At 38.7% G+C, this 20,149-nt stretch overlaps 1 protein-coding gene across 1 annotated transcript; it reads left to right on the top strand.

Moving 5' to 3' along the window:
- Window positions 1–459: 459 nt before the first annotated feature.
- Window positions 460–19,560, top strand: LOC140279241 (periostin-like). Its single transcript, XM_072374351.1, has 23 exons — window positions 460–660; window positions 1,079–1,177; window positions 6,696–6,760; window positions 6,852–7,009; window positions 7,099–7,263; window positions 7,355–7,501; window positions 7,647–7,788; window positions 9,610–9,822; window positions 9,911–10,045; window positions 10,208–10,356; window positions 10,700–10,836; window positions 11,371–11,501; window positions 11,643–11,773; window positions 12,643–12,745; window positions 12,830–12,897; window positions 13,011–13,056; window positions 13,138–13,179; window positions 15,268–15,681; window positions 15,809–15,844; window positions 18,406–18,450; window positions 18,602–18,688; window positions 18,770–18,802; window positions 19,016–19,560. The coding sequence occupies exons 1-23, from the start codon at window positions 542–544 to the stop codon at window positions 19,072–19,074; spliced, it is 2,724 nt and encodes a 907-aa protein (XP_072230452.1). The 5' UTR covers window positions 460–541; the 3' UTR covers window positions 19,075–19,560.
- The last annotated feature ends 589 nt before the right edge of the window (window positions 19,561–20,149 follow it).

The following is a 20,149-nucleotide window of genomic DNA, read 5'->3' as shown; positions in this document are numbered from 1 at the left end:
GAGACTTTTGTGTATAGTAGTTTCTCTCTTTTTTAGAGCATGTTTTTTAGAATGTGATCTATGCATAATTTGACCTCTTTAAACACATTTCCTCAAAATCTAAGTATTGCATATAACAAATATGTTTTCAGGACAATTGACAGTCTGAAGACAAGCTGTCATTATGTCGAACAACGTTTGAATCACAGGGTGTGGTTGGTGTTCTGGGATGTCACGGTGGTCAAGACATTTGTGTGAAACAGCATGAAGGAGGAGACAATAGGTTTGAGCTGGAGTCTTAGCTGGAGGAAGGACCTTGACTGAAGAGAAGGTTGTGTGTGGCTGAGAGCAGGACGTCATGGTATGTAAAACACAGGGGGAGTATAAAGAGAAAGTGGGTGTGTTGGAGAGACAGGATTGTTGGTATAAAAGCCTCCCCCTCTTCCATATCTCCATTGTGGTGGTTTTGGAGGGAGTTTGTGTGCGCGTGTGTGTTTGTGTAAAAGACAAGAAGAGTGTGTGTTAGTGGCCTTAAAGTACAGAGGACTGATAACTCCTCAGGATGCATCAGCTGCTAATAGTGACTTTTGTGGTGGTGGCACTCTGCTCCCTTGGGAGCGTGGATTCTTCAGCCTATGACAAGATAGTCAGCCACAGCCGCATACGAGCCAGGAAAGAGGGGTAAGAAGATGGGACGGGAGAAGAGAGACAGATTTGTGTAAAAATTAGTTCTGTAGATAATCTTGTTTGTGTTACCATGTAGATGGAAGAACATAAATTGCATTATTAGCAACAAGTTAGTCAATATGTGCTCATGTTAAGTGCTGAGAATATTTTATTTCCTGTTTGCGTTAGTTTTTAAGATGATTTTAAATCACGTGGAACACTTCTAGTCTATCACTCCCCTATCACACAGTAATCTGCTCAGTTATATTATTAGACTTTATTTAGAATTTGACATTAAACATTTGCTACCTTTTTGATAGGGCTGTTATTGCTTGCTGACACTGATAAGAGAAAGGAGCTTTAATACTGCTTTTGACTTTTCTCATATCTCCCTCATCACCCTCTCCTCCCTTACCCTCAACTACTCTTGCAGGCCCAATGTCTGCGCTCTGCAGCAGGTCCTGGGAACCAAGAAGAAGTACTTCAGCACATGTAGGAACTGGTACAAAGGTTCCATCTGTGGCAAGAAGGCGTAAGTGTTAACCAAAACACCAGATGGATCAATCATGTTTTTTTTGTTAAGTGCAAATAACAACCACCTTTCACGCATTCTGCTCACACAAACTACAGTCTTCTAATTATTCTGATAAAAATAAGTCCTTGCTGTACCTGTTTCTGAATATGAAAATGGATTTCACCTTTGGACTTGCCAGTGTGGTGCAGTCAGTGGAGGTCAGCTCTGTTTGACTTTCACACCTTCTACTTCAGATCATCTGAACTTGTACTTGTCTTCCTTTCTTCTATGCAAAAGAGAGCATTTCATGCTTTTCAGATATACTGTAAAACACACATTCTTTTCCCTCATTCACCCCTTCCTCTTCTCAAGTCTGGATCTGGTCTGTTGCCAGCTGGCTAGTCACTCTCTATTGTAGGCTTGATGATGTTGCAAATGCTCCAACATAGCTAAGAAAAATTTAATTACATACTTTCTGGATGAGACAAAAACATATGTGTAGTTTAATCAGATATCGGTAATCTGCATAAGTGATGGGGACTTGATTGTCATGTGTGTGAGTCCATGTATGTGGCTGCATTTTGAAGTTAAGGCATTATTTGTTTTGAGGAAAATTATCATTTAAGTAAGCTGTGATATAGAGCCCAATCATCAAGGTTTTAGTGAGTCTTGAGCTCTGCAGCCTGATGTTGGTTTAAAGAAGTCAAACCAGCATCAAAATAACGAGCCTAAATTTTTGAGGCAATTTGTGATTTAAGTCAGCATAATATGTTTTTTTCGTTTTTTGGTGACATGCATGGGGGGTGGGGGTAGTTGTTGAAAAACGCATGCTAAAGTTCCCTCTTGGGAGCCAACACGTGTGTTTAAGTGTCCTCTCGGGAGCCAAAACGTGTGCTAAACTGCCCTCAACTGCCCTCTTGGGAGCCAAAATGTGTGCTAAAGTGCCCTCTTGGGAGCCAAAACATGTGCCAAAGCGCCCTCTACAGTGGTGAGGACACGCTATATGTGCCCATTTTTGTCTTTCCGCCCCTGTCCTTCTAAAAGTCTGCGCACGCCAATGGTGACATGTCTGCTGGGTCAGTAATCTAGCCATGTGGCCAAAGGAGTGTAGGGCCCTGCTGGAGCTGTTCTGCATTGTTACGGGTAGTGGAGGAGAAAAATGTGCACTCTCTTCCTCACTCTCTATCATTAACACAAAAGCACATACAGGAATACCCAACCAGAGAGACTCACACCTATTCTCAGTCAGCTGGAACACCTGTTGCTGGGTGGTTAAGCCTGAAAATGAGGAGATAGGGGAGAAAATGAATGAAAGAGTGATTGAGTGCTGTAGTGAGTTTTTTCCCCCCAAAACAGTACAACTGTGCTCAGATTATATTACACAGAGCCCTCAGCAATCACTAAAAGCAGAAAGCAGACAAGATTTCTCTTGTCTGCTTGTCTGGGATAAACTGATGGCAAATACCACAAAGGTAAGCAAGCATTTCCAAGATACCAGATAAATACAGTACATAGACGTATATTTATATATGTTCTCACTCAATTTCTACCACATATTAGAAACATACAGTATTTCTCTATCATACTGTATGCCAAATGAAAAAGAAACTATTGATTGTGTCCATCTGCACAAATACAATGATTTTCCTTTTATGATTTTTTAATTATTTACCATGAGATTGGTCTGTTTGTAGGGGCCGCATCAATTTGATTATTCAAATGTGTTTAGCTTGTCTGTCTATGAATAGAAATACTAGAATAGAAATAGAAAAGAAGAAAATTCTACTGTAATAAATTAAACAAAGCCATAAAAACATCACTTCTCTGTCCTCCTCCGTTTGTGCTCACAGAGTGGAAATTGTTCAGCTGCTGTAGAAGAAATCCCCTCTGCAGCTACAGTTTTGTCTCTGCTGGATTTAGTGCTGATTTATGATTTGAGCTTATTTCATTGTCATGTACACACGAATGTTAACATGAAATTACTCCACATTTGACCCATCCAGGTTGGCACCTGTTGAACACACATGCACATGCACACCGTCCCACTCTCATGGAGACAGATGCCATTCACTGGAGCGGTGGGCAACCAATCACAGTGCCCAGGGAGCATGGGGGTAAAGGTGCCTTGTTCAAGGGCACCTCAGCCATGGCAAGGAGGTGGACTCCAGCTGTCAGACCACCAATCTATTTTGATTGGCAAGAGTGGCAATCAAACCGCTCACCTTCCGGTTGTTGGACAACCCACTCTAACCACTCTAACCACTGACCCACAGCTGCCTAAAGAGAGATGAGAGATTAAAGGATGTTTGAGTCCAGAATGAGGCTGTTTGTACCTTCCAGTGTTTACTGTGGGATGGTAAACCAAACAGCATGTGTCATAAGAAGCTTTGAGGGTGTAACCTAAAAAATCTCTTTAATGTGATACCAGGTATCATGCAGTATTTTCTATGAATTTTAAGAATAGAAAGGTTAGGATTTAAATTTTAGGGCAGGTTGTCAGTCCTTAAGAGCACATACTGTAAAACACCAAGTAAAATAATGCATTGTAATTACACTCAACATGCATTAGCTTGTTATATACACCATTTAATGATACCATGTTAATCTCTTAGAAATCAGTATGCAAACAACAAGAGATTGTTTAGATGTAAAATAAACCCATACTTCGGCCCTCTTATTGACATAATGAAAAGCAACCTTGGGGATCTTTTGATGTCTTGTCATAGTTTTCTACAAAGAAAATTCAAGCAGGACCAATTTTCTTCATGTGTTCTAGACCAAATGTGCAGGGAAAAAAGGATGAGAACCTAAACTGAAGTATACTTGTCAGTAAATAATTCAGATGTCAGAGAAAGTGTAACAGAAAGTCCACTTCAATGTGTATGTATCAAAATGAATTAAATAGTTAGAAAGTTGCAGTCTGAAATTTGCAAAGGAGAGCAAGGCAGACTGTTAATAATTGATTTTATTACATGGGAAAAATTTTTAACTTTTTTATCTGATGCCAGAAAACCCCACCAAATGTTTCTCTGTGTGTGTGTGTGTGTGTCTGTGTGTGTGTATAAATCTATACCCCATGTTACAAATCTGCTCATCTGGAAGCCACATTGAGCACCAGACACACTTCCAGAGGCCTAGTTACAGTGAACTGGCTTGTTCTGTTTCAGGTCTCAGCTGCATCTATTATCCTGTCAGAGAGCAGCCAGGGAGCAATGACTTCATAACCCTATGACTGCCAAACATGCGTGGATATTTATGAATTTAACATGATAGAAAAACTCTGTCAAAGCAAAGTGTGATTTGTCTATAAGCAGAAGAGGTATTTGCGCAAAAAATAGCTAATTCATTAAAGTAGATTACAGGGGTTTGTCAGAGTCATATTTGGATTTTGAGGGGAGAAAATGAGTAATGATGCTTTTGTGTGTGAGTGAGCGTGTGTTTGCAGTAACATGGTTTTCCAAAATATATCCCTACTGTTCATTTCTGAAATGAAAACATTCAGCAAGTGCTCTGTATCCAAATGGAAACATGGGAAAACAACAGAGGAGCAAGCGTTAAAGCTGTGTAATGCGCTCCAGGGAAACGTTTCTGAACACGTCTCCTTAGCAAACACACTGACAGCTCCAACTGGAACCCATGAGCTGCTCAGGGTTAAGCCCCAATTAAATTTATTCAAGAGCTTTGGATCTGTTTCTCTGAAGGATTATTGTAGAGCATCCAGGACTGACTTTTTTCCTTAACTGTCTGCATCTCTTTGAAAATGTGCGCTAACTTGGAAATGTCCCAGCCAAACTTTATGACCAAAAAACATTACTAACACACAGCACACAGTTAAAACATGAGCTCCTTTGAATCAATGTTCCCAAACTTGGACCATTGTTTTTGATTGACAGTACTCCTACATCAGTGGGTAGGGGGCAGGAGTTGACAAGTCCTGGACAGCAGCTTCACATACTAATTAGCTGTTACTAATTAGCATATACATCCAGATGTGCATTTTGTTTGATAATATACACATCACATATTTTCTCTGCATGAATTAAAACAGAAGAACCTGAAGAAAAAAAGCATGTAATAGATTTGTTTGTTCAATGTTGTGTCACAACTGAGATCGCAGCCAAAATGTGTGCTTGTAAATTGTAAACATTTACATTAATGTTACACTGACGATGAAAGTGCTAACATTAATCGCTGAATGTTATCATTTGGCAAGAGTGTGGGTGGAAACTGACTGCATACATTGTCACATGAGCTGTCTCTGTGTAAACAAAGGGACATATGTGCCTTCGTATGACTTTATTTTGAAACTTTTTGAAACTGCACCATTTTGCGCTTTGCGCCAATGCAGCTGTTAGACATTTGCACGCATGGGTTGCTGAAACAGTTGGAGCTGAGAACTGGTTTCTGTGCAGATAAACGTTCCCATCAAGGGATATTGAGAGACAGCCGGCAATGCTCATAACATATTCCAAGAAATCATCTGACTCAAGGCCAGAGAAGGACATTCCAGTCTCACATGAAATCACAGTGAACGTTTGATGTTTGGAACATGTTACACATACTCTTTCCGCTTGTTCCACAGTCCCACATGTTATATGGATGTTTACTTCGTTTTATTTATATGAAGTTGACTGTGGAGCAACCCTTTGCTTTTATTTCATGGAAAAGAAAAAGGGCATAAGACGCCCCTGTCTGCTTTTACTGTAACGTGCTTGTTCTGAACATTATCTGAATGTAAAGTACTGTACATCTCTGAGTTCCCTAAAAACGTGGGAGCTGTTTGTTTCAATGACGTTGGCCACACTATGGTGTTTGACTTGACTGATGTGACAACCCAAGTGTTTTATTCAGCAAAAAAAAAAAGAAAAAAAAAGAATTGCTTTTCAGTCTCTTGGATTTCTGTTTTGCACAGCTTTTGATCCTTTATCAGTCATTCTACTAACACATGGCGCTGTTGCTGTTCTCTTCTGTTTGCTAATTTTTGTAATTGAAATTACAGTGACTGAGTCTGTTGTTGGAAATAGCTTTGGGAAGTCTTTCCACTTGGTCTAAATTGTCTCTGATTGGTCTATTGGGAGTTGTGGACTCTTTGTTGGAAGTATTAAATGAGTCACTATGATGTTACTTTTGTTCTTCTTGACTATTTTATTCTACTTCCATTAAGAACTGAATTGCCTCGCTGGTGCCAAACTCACTGTCCTGTCTCAAATGTTTTCACTGACTTCAGTCAAAGTGGTTGTTACACTCTAACCACTGAAAGGCTGTTATTCTTCCTCTCAGTTCTCAATTCTGCTTAGTTGATGTGACAAGTTTCATTTGCTCTTTTAAGTTTCATTACATTCACATTGCATTGTGTTTTGGGTGTTTTTGTTCATGTTTTTGCCAAAATATTGGAACCATATAATGTACAACTCCAAAGCTGTTAGTTTTTCTAACAGTGAGCATCTGGATAAAATTGATTTGTTTTTCACAATCAACCAAAACCTTGACTCCCTCACAGGTCTCATTTTTCTATTGTCTTGGTTTTTTTTGGCAGTGTAATCCTATATGAATGTTGTCCTGGGTACATGAAGATGGAGGGCATGAGAGGATGCCCAGCAGGTAGGCCTCAATCAGCTGAAACAATCATTTCTTTGTGTAGTGTCCTTTCAGATACTATTTGAAATATTAACTCTTCCTCCGCTCCTCCCAGTGGCTCCCATTGACCATGTTTATGGTACACTGGGACTTGCAAGGGCCACAACCACACAGCAATACTCTGAAATTTCCAATCTAAGAGAGGAAATTGAGGGCAAGGGCTCGTTCACCATGTTTGCACCTAGCAATGATGCCTGGGATGAGCTGGAGCCTGTGAGTACACTGGAGGTTTGAAATGTTTCTACACATGTAACACTGCAAACAGATTCACCGCCTTTTATGTAATGTTCTGATTTCCTTAGACCCTACGGTCTGCCCTTGAGAGCAATGTGAACATCGAGATGAACAATGCCCTCCACTTCCACATGGTGAACGGTCGTCTTCTGACCAAGGACATGAAGAATGACATGACTGTCACTTCCATGTATAATAACCTGGGGTTTCATATCAATCACTACCCAAATGGGGTTAGTCTCTGCATATAGATAAGCACAATACTGTAATTATGCTTAACACCAATGTTGGTGGATTCATAAAACACTTTTTCTCTCTGTGAAGATTGTAACAGTAAATTGTGCCAGGATCATCCATGCTAACCAGATAGCCACAAATGGTGTGGTGCATGTCATCGACCGGGTAATCAGCGCTGTTGATACCACCATCAAGGGCACCCTGGATGTTACTGACGACCTCTCCTCATTTAGTGTACGTACAATCTGATTTCTAAAACTAGGTTACAAAATGTTAATGAGGACAACAAACAACATCGGTTGTTGAATCCAGTGTTCTCCATCTCAGTATGATAAAATGTTGTCTAGCACAGATTCCTCTTTTTTCTTTTTTTTTTCAGGCTGCAGCAATAGCTTCTGGTATAATGGATAAACTGGACAAACCTGGTCACTATACTTTGTTTGCTCCGACTAATGAAGCCTTTGACAAACTGAGCCCAGGCCGCTTGGAGCAGCTCATGGAAGACAAAGCTGTTATTACAGGTACATAAATAAAATACCATGATCTTGAAAGAAAATACTTACATAACATAAATCCTACTGACTTACTTTTTTTTGCCATGGCTTTTCTTCCCAAATTCTGATTTAATAGTATGATTTACAGCATAATATGTTCGGATCCATTAGATGAATTGGCGTAATGTTGTGTTGCTATTTGTTCTGTTTTGGGGCTCTTTTTGACTATCTGTGGCCCTGGATTGTTGGTTATTCTGATTTTTTTGTAACCCTTGGTAAATTATACTCACTTAGGTTTGGATGACAGAAGACTAAAATCTTAAATACTTTAATAAGTTAATCGAGAGATGACCGAATCGTTTAAAGGATAGTCACTGTTTTTGGTGCCCTATTCATAGCTGGAACTTTACCCAGCATCCAAAGCAGAGATAAAAAAGAAAGAGCATAACTGTTGATGTTTCTTTAGCATTGCACTTGTTTAGCCAGCAGAGGTGGTTAGTTTCTAGCTTGCTGTTTTACATCACTAATCCATTATCCACCACTGCTGTAAAAACGATGGCAAAATAAAAAAAAAAAACAGTAGCTCGCTAGGGTCAAGGAAATGCATGCTGTTGAAAGGCAAAGATATGTTTACTTGTGGTATCACATAAAAAAACTTAATCTGTGATTCATATTGTCATATTAAAGTCCATCAGTTCATCACACATGTGAACCACAAAAAAAAGATATCCTGCAGCTGTTATTTTTCAGCCAATAATTCCCTATAAAGCTCAATAGTGCATTGCATACTTTTATTCCACAATTCATTCTCTCCTTGCATTATTTGTCAAATTATAGTTAAAAATAAGACATGCATTTGATCAAGGTAAATATAGTCTTTATGCTGAATAGCAACATGTTGACACGTAACATATGGCAATGTGAGCATTTATGGGCAGCCTTTCACAGTTGCTAACATGAATATAGAGGCACAGTTAATCTACCATGGCGGAGTACACACAGCCTCACAGCTGGCCAGCATTCACATCACATAAAACATTGTGTATGAAATACCAAAAAGCTAAAGTCATCATCCACAACACACTTGTAAACTATAAAATATATGCCAAAAAAGCCATTTCCACAGTGGACCTCTCGTTCCTCACTGACTCTGTTTTTGATGCAAAGCCAATAAGGACAACATTTGAGAATGAACAGTTGTCCGAGTGTAGGGATTTGCCTGTTGGGATTCCAAGGATACTGGTGGTACATAGAACCGCTTTTTATAACTGGTACGCCGGCCAATTAGCTTTCAACGGAGACAAGCAGAAGGGAAGGGGGTGTCTGATGAGCAGTCGGGGATCAATCCCAGACAGGTGTTGAACTACTAACTTTGCCCACAGACAAAAACAACAAAATTTTTAAAAAAAACACTGTACGACCTAAACAAAGAACAGCTTATTTGCATATTGGCCAAGTCATAAGAATGAGCATAAAGACAGACTGATCAGTGAGTAGCTTTATCTAGGAGCATGGTAAACTCCTGATAAATTATTTGACAGCCAAGTAAGAAAAACTTGCAAAGTAAAAATTTGATTGATTTTGCTGCACTGGGGCTGCAGAGTAAGATTGGACACTTATTCCATTTAAATTTTGGAGTTTTGGAGAGATGTCTTCGTACAAAGAGCCATACTATGGGTTTGTCTTTGCTTTATATGTGTGTTGAGCAATAATTACAACTGTAAATCATACCAACATCTTTAAAAAGAGCACAATACCAATAAAAACAGTTGCAAAAAGTGTGCAAACTACCCATGTTTCACACATTTCTGCATTTTTCTGTCTCTTCTTTGTCACCAAATTTCTCAGCCTTGGTGAACTACCACCTGCTGAACAGTGTCCAGTGTGCTGAAGCAATCATGGCAGGATCAGTGTATGAGACCGCAGAAGGCAGCACCATAGAGATCGGTTGTGATGGCGATAGTCTGACTGTCAAAGGCATCAAGATGGTGCTGAAGAAGGACATTGTCACATCAAATGGCGTCATTCACCTTATAGACCAGGTGCTCATCCCTGACTCAGGTAAAACATATCTGGAATTTTTTCAATCATTTCGCTGTACCATTTCTCTGTGATCTCCAGTGTGTCATATTTATATGAATCACATTAGCCAAGGAAGTTATGGAGCTGGTGAAAGACTCCCAGAGCACTTTTGGCGATATAGTGTCTGAACTGGGCTTTGAGGCTGCCCTGGGTTCATTGACAGAGTACACACTCCTTGCTCCTCCGAACAGTGCTTTTACTGGTAAGTTGAAACAATTTTTTACAGTATGAAGGGCATAAGAAAAGTTATATGTAAGAAAAGAAAAATCTATAAATGCCAGAACAGAACAGATTAAATCTGTTGTTTCATATCTAATATCACCTCTTGTATTTTAAATCTGCACATTTTCTTTGTGTTTAACAGAGGAGGTGATGTCAATAGACCAGGAACAACTGAAAATTATTTTGGAAAACCACATCTTGAAGCTTAAAGTCACACTGAGCGAGCTTTACAGTGGACAGCTGCTGGAAACAATCGCTGGCAAAATGCTCAGAGTCTTCATTTACCGCACTGTGAGAACTATGTGTACATTTTAAAGTCAGAAGGAATAAGGGGGGGGGGGCAACCAGCTGTTTTTGTATTGGAAATCTGACTCGGTTCCTTCCTTTCCAAGTATTAACATTATTTTGTTGTCTTTCAGCTGTAAACAAATTCATGTTTTTTTGCTCAGGGGGTTTAGATTTTACAATCGGCTGGGATTAATTAATTCACAGAAAACATTGTAAGGTTCAGTTTGATTGATTGTGATCAGCGATGATAGTGTGAGAGCCACCTTCCTCCCCAAATAAAAAGCTTCCAGATTCGAAAAGTGACCATAAGACCTGAAACTCTATCTGAATGTTCCTCTTTTTGAAGGCTGTGTGCATAGAAAATGCGTGTATGAAGCATGGCAGTAAGGAAGGAAGCAATGGGGCCTTTCATCTTGTAAAATCCTTCATCAAACCGGCTGACAAAACAATCTATGAGCTCCTGATTGCTGACGGACGGTTCAAGTAAGTTCCCTCTTAATTTATTGTTCTTTTTGCTTTTTTTTTTACAGTAACAATTAATCATGTCCAATGCACTGATTTTTTTTTTATATATTTGCTATTCCGACAATAATAGTTTGGTAGAATTTGTAAGTTTAAAAAAAAAAACATGACGTTTAAAAGTAAGTAATAACATTGTTCTCTTAAAACTGAAAGCTTGTACTCATATCCAGTAAAATACACCAATGCTCAGTTCACAACATGCGGGTCTACTGCAGCTACAGAATTATGTGGTCTAGGATGACAAGGAGGTTATGTTAGAGGCTCTTTGACTTCAAATGTGTCACTGCATGCCTTCTTGGATTATAAAACATGGAAATCATCCAATTTATCATTTTGACGGACTCAAATGTAAAACAAACAACCAAAGAAAAAGAATAGGCATGCATTTTCCTCATAAGTTCAGGCCTTATTGCATTCCTATATTTCTCTGTGGTGATTGAGTAAACTGATTGCTTTATTCTTTCCTTTCTCATTTTCATATTCAAATGAATTTAGGATTTTCTTATCACTGATGGAGACAGCAGGCTTGGAAGATCTGTTGAAGCAGGAGGGCTCCTACACTGTATTTGCACCAACTGATGATGCCTTTGAGGCCCTCAGTAAAGACGACTTTGATTTGCTCAAAAGTGAGTTCTCAGTTGAATTTCTACTACGGATTTTTTTTTCCCATTGTGAAATTATGTAATGCAGGGACGAGGAAAAATATAATCATGAATGATAACTTTCTTGAACAAAATGTATTTTCTGTGTTATGGTCTAATTGACAGGCAATCTAAATGATTTGAGAACCATTCTTCTCTACCACTTCAGTAACGGTATCTTCATCAATGGAGGATTAGAGGGAGGGGTTACCAATCTGCTCAAAACCCTACAGGGCAACAACCTGCAAGTTAAATCTGTACGACATAAATAGTGTCCTTTTTTTGTATGTATGTCTTTAAAATGAAAAAGAGACTACTTTCTTGATTTCATTAATCTGTTTTCCATAATGTACATGACCTTTAAGAATCAATATATATATATTAGAGCATATTGTTATTGTGTGGTTCATCTTCATGCCCATATATAAAGAGCTTCTCAAACTTTTCTCACATTGTCATTTAAATAGCATCTAAGAGCTATATATTAATCTGCTTCAAAACTAGAGGATCTTGGGAAATCCCTGGAGTACAGCCAGAAGTAATAAAACCCAAGTTCCTGTCACTCCCATCAACACCCACTCTTACCTCTCATGTGCTGTCAGATAATCAGTCAAGGTCTCTTATCAGGCCTAAAGCACTTCCTTCATGGACACAGGAAAGCTCAACAAAGAGAGTAGACTATTCAGGCCATCATCAGTTAAAAGGAAGGGGGACTCTGACTGACTGATACCTGTGTTTAGATCTTTGCACTGAACTGGAAAGTCTTCATTATGGTGTTTTAAAGAGGGTGAAAGGAAGCAAAGGAGTAGTAAGGCATATAGCTTACTCACAGTATCTGCACCTTCATTCATCTTCTGGAGGTGGCAGGGAACTTAATTCTGACTGAATTAAATAATTTGACTTTGCATATCTCATTTACAATAAAACATGCCTTGGCATTCTTCATCTTTACTTCACCTCAAACGTTCTTGCACTAAACCAGTTTGAAAAAGGTTTGATGACTTGGGATGGAGATATTACAGTGTCATGTTATTTATTCATTTATTATTTACTAAGTAGTTGTTTGTTTAAATCATTAAAAAATAGATATACAAATTTTTATATTTTTCCTCTTGGTTTTTCCCAGGTGAACAACTCTATCATTGTCAACTCAGTGAATGTACCAGACGGTGACCAAATGGCAACAAATGGTGTGATCCATGTGGTGAAGAATGTTCTCTATCCTGGTGGTGAGATCAACATACATGAAGTCTGTCAAAGGATGTATTCTGTTCATGTAATATACGTAATATACATGATGCATTCACTTACAGACCTTCCTGTGGGCCGTCAGGACCTCCTGATCCTGCTGAGGAAGCTGATTAAGTACATCCAGATACAGGTAGTTAAAGGAACAGTATAAGTATGGGAATGTCAGTAGATCAAAGAGAAATTTCCAGTTTTAGGTGTGTTTGGCCTTATACCTTCTATTTGGTTCTGTTTATTTCTCTTTAGTTTGTTTCTGGCTTTACTTATACTGAGATTCCACTCACCTTCATCAGTAAGTTTCATCATTAAAACTGTGTGATATGAGAATATTATTTAATTTACAAAATATTAAAACTGATCTCCGACCTCACAGAGAGGATCATCACAACCACTCATTACATTGAAGGTAAGACCAGTAACTAACCTCAAGGTTAACATCAGCCATGGAGGAAGGATTGATTATTACTGACTGTAAAACTGTTTTTCGTCAACACTAAGCATGTAACATTCCACTGGGGGCTTCTGCATATCCCTCTACTTTTTTCTTCTCCTTTTTTTTCCTTACTATCCACTCTCGATGCTACCTCAAGTCCACTTGAATCTTGTGGCATATCTAATCAGTTCCGTTGGGAATTAAGTAATTAGCCTTTCAAAGCACGACAGGGTCAGAGACCATAAAGGGCTATTGAATGTTGCTTAGCTCAGCTGGACTGAGTCCATTGCATTTCCAACAATTGGGAGCATGCCTTGACATATTGGGTAACATAAGAGACATTTTCAAAGGTAATCAACTGCGGAGCAGGACCTGTGAGCCCTCAAGGGTTTTCATTTCAAGGGTTTTTTTATGCTGCACGTAAATAGGAATGTGAATGTTGCACTTGATAAAACTTCTATCTGTTCTGTTCTCCACTGTTTTTTGCTTGATGTCTCCAGACAAACTAACCAATGTGATCAGGAGAAGTTATTTATGCCTAATCCACCTGTGATAGCGCTTACAAGTAGACATCATTCTGTTTTATGGTTGAAGCAGACATGAGGTTTACTACTTCTTAAAAGGCTGTCTACAAGTAGAGGGTCGCTGCTGCCTCATGTTGCATGTTATAGCAAACACTTCCACGTGGGTTGAGATGCTACAGTAGACGTTCTGAAAACAGAGAAACCCTGCTGTAAGACATTCTATTAAGTGATGAAATTACAGAATGGGTATGAGTCATTTTTCAGCCCCTTTGACTCGAACGATGTCCTTGTTTATTTAAGCAAAGTAACTATGCCTCGTAAATTTAGTACACCGCATGGCATTAAACACACATAATATACTCACTTTGTTTACCCCAGTCACTGAGACATTAGTTGGATTTATTTTTTCCCTGCAATAGTATATACCGACAAAAGAAAGCAGCCAGGCATAAATTACCATCATCTCGTAATGGTGCTATTTGAAAGAACTGACATGATTCTGGCTTTGATTACAAGTTTGAGTCAAGTATCAGGAGCTCTCAGGCCAAAGATTCTTCTACAGGCCTCTATTACAAACAGCCTTCTATCGAACAAAAATAATCATCAATCACAGGAAGTAGAAGAGTAAAAGAAGTAAAAGAGTGCGCCTGGCAGTAGTTTTTGTTGAGGCTGATTCAAAATGGGCTTTTTTTTATATATATTGATATATTTTTTGCCAGAAAATCATTGACTCATTCTCCACTATTTTATAAAACCAACATGTAAGATTCTGTTAAACAATGAAATGTCTAGTTGATGTTTGAAATACAGACCTTCAAAAATGAGTGAATAAAAAAGGGGAATGAAATATGCCCATAGAAACCAGCTTACATGACAACAGAAAATAAAAGCAGCAATTGCTATAACATCTCTCATTTCAGGGATGCAATCTGATATCTTGCTCATTCCTTGTATTTGTTCCTCTATTTGTTCTTGTCTTCTTTCGTTACAGCACATGCAACCCGTTCTCATTCCCAGACAATCACATACTGTCAACAAATGTCCCTTGTCATCAGAGCATCGTTATAACATCTATATAAATGCCAAAAGCAAATGCAGAAATTGTTATTATGAAAGGTTTACTTAGAAACAAGCAAACGTGGTTCTCATAAGGAAACTGGAGTGGACAAATATGAGACTTAAGTTCAAGATAATGTGGCAACTGTTGTTTTTTTCATTTCCTTCAATAATCTAGTTCAGTCTAGTTGTTTCTTTAGGGTCAGTTGCTGGTTGGTTATGTTCAAGCATCACAACAGTTTGGTTAGGGCAAAGTGATACAATTTCCAGACATTTTAATTTAAATTGCTTTATAGAATGCTGTTACAGCAGTATGCTTTATCTCTGGCTCTCTCTTTCCAGCTTCCATAAAATCACACACTTGTACACTCACAATTATTTATTATTTTCACTCAATTATTAGAGCAGCTGAGTAATTACGTAACCGTGATGAACCATGGTCTTTTTTTTTTTTACTAAATTTATACTCATTAACTCTTCCTCTCAATAGGCCCAGAGTCAAAGGTGATCAGAGTAATTGAAGGAGACTCATCTACAACCAAGGTTACCAGGGTTATTGAGGGAGATCCATCTATGACCAAGGTTACCAGGATTATTGAGGGAGACCCATCTATGACCACGGTTACCAGGGTTATTGAAGGAGACCCATCTCTGACCAAGGTTACCAGGGTTATTGAAGGAGACCCATCTATGACCAAGGTTACCAGGGTTATTGAGGGGCAGCCAACCGTCAAGGTAACAAGAGTCATAGAAAAAGAACCAACAATCACGACGGTTGTCGTCGAGGGTGAACCTTCGATGACCAAAGTGACGAGGGTTATCGACAGAGATGCTTCCAAGAAAAAAGTAACAAGAGTCATTCAAGGACAGCCAACTATGACCAAAGTTACAAGAGTTATTGGTGGTAAGCTCTGAGCACTCTCTGGCAGCGCTTAAACCATTGATATTGTAGCTACAAATGAGTTGGAAAGTCAGATCTAGACCTAGCAAAGATTTAAACATGTTTATTGATCTGAGGCCTTTGACCGCAGGTACAGAAGTTGAAGGAGAAACAAAGGTGATTACAGGTGAGTTTTCTCTAACACATTTAATCCTTTGAAGAGCATGATAGTCTAGATCTAAGATCTTACATGCATCTTTTCTGCTTTTTTAACAAATGCATCCATGTTCCTGTTGACCATAATCATCTAATGTAAAAATAATTCCCTGTCCTCGTCCAAGTTTCCATAAGTTAAATCAGACTTGAGCCGTAGTTTTCATGGTTTGCACCATTTTTGCCTTCAGAAACATTTTTGTCCATGTTAAACTAATTTCAGTTTTCAGTACCTCTACCTTATGCTTGGTGTATATTTCATCATAATAAAGAGAAAATACAGAAGTCCTCGCAAAGCGACCTATGATTAAGCGAGGACAATAGCTTGACTGTTTTAGCAACAGCTGTTCCAACTATTTCCTTATCTTTAAGGCTGAATGCCCTTCACTGGCAGCACAGTAAAAAAAACAGCAATCCAGGTGGTTCATGGCCTGTGCTGCTATAGCTCGATAAGTGCCAGCCAGAGTTTCAGCTGAGCCTTTCACCTAACACACCACTTTAACATTTTTTTCATTTTTCTTCAAAGGACAGGAGTCTGCTGGTGTAATTGTGGAGTACATTACCCTAACCTTATCCCAAAAAATGCACATAGTTGCCACAGCTTTGGCAGATAGACAAAGTTGGGTTTACCTAATCAAATGTCATTAGAATATTAGTGACTTGATGCATCTAAACAAACATGCAAGTAAATCCTTATATAGGGGTACGATTGCCACCATTTAAAATAATCCTGAAGAAAAGCACTTCATTATCATTGCTCTTTTTCTGTTTGCCAAAGCATAGGTTAGTAAATTTGAGTAAAATATACACTTGAAAATTTGGACCAATTTCTACCAAGGTCCCTTCCTGTGGAAAAAGTTGCCATGCACTCATAGGCTAGTAATCGTGGCAAGCGTATAAGCGATTGTATCAACTGCGGACTCCTAATGTCTACAATCAGCTGTTATACTCAGGCATTGTAGATTCATACAAATTGTATGAGAACCAATAGGAGCAGCCAAAGTAACCTGATGTTCCACAAATTGTCTGTCTCGTGAACAGGGCATAAAGTATTGATAGTTTCAGTAAATAAGGCAATGCATTTTTTTCCCCAATATTTTTACCAAATATTACTTTAAGAGTTGCATTTGCTACCTCTTGTTCATCAGTCTGGTACACGAAGTGAACAAGAGAGAGTGCGACCAGGGCATCAGAAGTAGGACGTTGTGACTTCCCACTGAAACTTCACAGATGTGCGATTAGCATCAATAAATCATTTGCATAAAAAAACATTATTCATCCATTTTCTATACCTGCTTAATCCAACTGTCGGGTCACAGGGGGCTGGAGCCTATCCCAGCGGTCATCGGGCGAGATGAAAAACAACAGTAAACATCATATTGAGTATTCTCTGGATATTAAATTGAGGCACAAAAATAATTCTAAAGTGGAATATATCACAGTAAATTTGGGGACATTTAACTATTAGCAAAAAGATTGAGAAAGATGAGAAAAGCTTGACAACTAGTTTTATCTTTTAATATTGCAAATGATAGAAAGATAGGTCTCTCCACTGGCCATCAGCAGTACTCCCCCCATGTATATAATGACATAATAGATTTCTCTCCACACAGCCCCAAAAAGCAAACTAAGCACCTAACTAACAAAACAAAAAGATAGATTAAAAAAAAAAAAGAGACTGGTGAATGTTGCGAAAAACTGATTTAATTATAGACCAGTTTGCCTCTAGTTCAGTCTGTACAAAAGAATGCCTATCATCTGGTGAGGGTGTGTTGCCCTGTTGTGAAAGAGAATCACAAATCTTGTTATAACATGCTGCAATCATGGCTATTGAGATCATTCTTTTATGGAATGTATAGACGAGCTAAAGACAGCCACATTTCAAAACATTGCAAGCTTGCCCTGATTTGTATAGGACTGTTTAAGATAACTTTTCATTTTTACAGTCTATCTCCTGTTCAGGCGCATATAGATACATGATGACACATCAAAGTGTTTCTTCAGGCTCTTCTGCTGCCTATGGTGCACCATGAATTGGATGTCTGTACTCACCATTTATTCATCTTATTTCATTCCACTGTTCATGTTCCTGTCTCTCTGTCAAGAATGCCATTGTCAGCCACACTGACTAATTTAGATGCGATGTGTATGTGCACTGTGTGCAAATTACATTGGGCCATTTGGGGAAGCCAACTTGGACTGTCTGCCAATTTGCAGGGGCAGGGCAGCTTTCAGCTGTTTCCTGGTGTCTTGCAGCTTGGTTTCAGTGGCCAGAAAAACAATTTGCTCTGTTTTTCTGAGCGAAACTCCCTCTCATGTGCACACCTATACTTCGCACCCTGCACATTTGTGTGGAAGTGTCTGTATGTGTGTCTATTCATAAATACTACACATTTGTCTTTGGCTTTGTGTTGGTGGTGGCGGAGGAGGTTTGTAACAGGGTGTATGTACCTGTCAGTCTGTCTGTGTGTCAGTCAATGCAGTTGTTAAGTCGTTAATTGACTTTCAACACCCTTCTCCGCTGCCCGTATTAAGGTGGAACCAGATACACCACGATGAACGAGCCTCAGATCATTGAGGGTAGGGTGTCCTCATATAAACACTTTTTAATCAACTTTTTTTTTTGTAAATATGTATTATTTCATGTATGAGATAATTGATTACTTGTGGGAAAGCAAGTGTGATGCATTTTTAGCACTATTGTAACTGTGATTTTGTATGCAACATTCAGGCCCAGATTTTTCCAGGATAACCACCATCCTCGGAAACCCTGAACTGATCAGCGAGGAATCAGAGAAAATTACCAAATTGATTCAAGGTGAATATGCATAAGTGGAGGGCTGCACACATTTCGTGATGTAATTGCATGACTGACAGTGTTGTCCTCCCCATTTGACAGGGGGAGGATTTGCTGCTGCCAGGAAAGCTCCAGGTAAGAGGTTTTCAGTTGATGGCATGATCAAAATTATAAGTGCTTTGTGAACAAAAATCAAATGAAAAGAGGCAATTTCTGGATACCACTTTTGCTTTTGAATTTTTCTCCTTTCACAATTCTGGTCTCAATTCTGTCTTTCTGGACATACTTTTGCCTTGTTAACATTCACTTCCCATATCTCTATAATTAACTCTGCTTTATCTCTTACAGCTGGAATGAGGAGAAGAGCCAGGCTGGTCAGGCGTCATCACAAGAAGCCAAGTGAGTAAGGTCTACAGCGAGAAAACAAGCAGACTAAATGCATCTCCAGTGCTCCTGGTCGAGTGCTGGACTTTTAAAAGACTGTGGACTAATTAAGGGGAATCAAATCCAGTCTGACCTGTACCGTGTGTGATCGGCATGATGCTTTATGGCTTGGAAATGGAATTAAAATAGCTTTCATGTATGTTATATCTGTTGGATAAATGGGGATAAAAGGTAAGACATATCTTAAAAAGATTTTTTTTTCAAGTTTGCTTTTTTTAACATGTCACTTTGTAAAGAGGCTGCTTAGGGAGACTTTCCTTTACTTTTTATTGTACTTGCATTCTTTAATACAGGGGATGCATTTTAATAAATAAAACAAACAGTTTTGTTCCCATTATGTTGTAATGTACCTCTGTAAATTTGCTTGTGGTAATTAAAAGATACATTGGATTTTTCCAGTTTTTATGACTGCTATAATCAATAAAAACAAAATGTTCCTTGCTTTTGAATGTGAGTTGTATGTGAAGTTTATGTGTGCTTATATCTCAAAACAAGTAAGTTGAAAAATAGCCTTTTTTATATATTTTCTTTTTCATGCTCTAATATAGCTGTTCGTCATTATAGGGATTGCTTACCATGTTGCTACCTGTCTCAAATATATTGAAAGAAAAAAGTAGGATTGAACAGCATCAGAGTGTAAAAGTGGTCGCTTTCTCTTGTTGGCATAATGTCTTAAAATTAACCAACATGAAAGCAGATAAACACAAAGATTCAAAATCTTAATGTTAACAATTTGCTCAGAGAAACTTTACTTCCACAGGAATCCAAAAGTGAAAATACGTAACATAATCCTGGTCAATAATACTGAGCTCACTTTGAGTCCACAACTTCTCAAGATGACATAGAGGGCCTGAAACATAAGGCTGTAGGAACCTTTTGCAGTTCCTATAACCTTTTCAGGAATAGGGCCATTTTTTCATGGACATACAGGAACTAGGGACCACGGCCCTCAGTTTCTATAACTATTTTAGCTCCTTCTCCGAGGCAGGGTCTTTTCTGCGTTGCATAGAAACACATATGATGTAGGTGTTTGGTGGT

This window comes from Leuresthes tenuis, unplaced genomic scaffold (genome assembly GCF_036924035.1).
Source record: "Leuresthes tenuis unplaced genomic scaffold, fLeuTen1.0.hap1 SCAF_21, whole genome shotgun sequence".
Taxonomy (NCBI): domain Eukaryota; kingdom Metazoa; phylum Chordata; class Actinopteri; order Atheriniformes; family Atherinopsidae; genus Leuresthes; species Leuresthes tenuis.
Note: the sequence above shows the minus strand (reverse complement) of the source record. Positions and strands in the feature narration are given on the sequence as shown.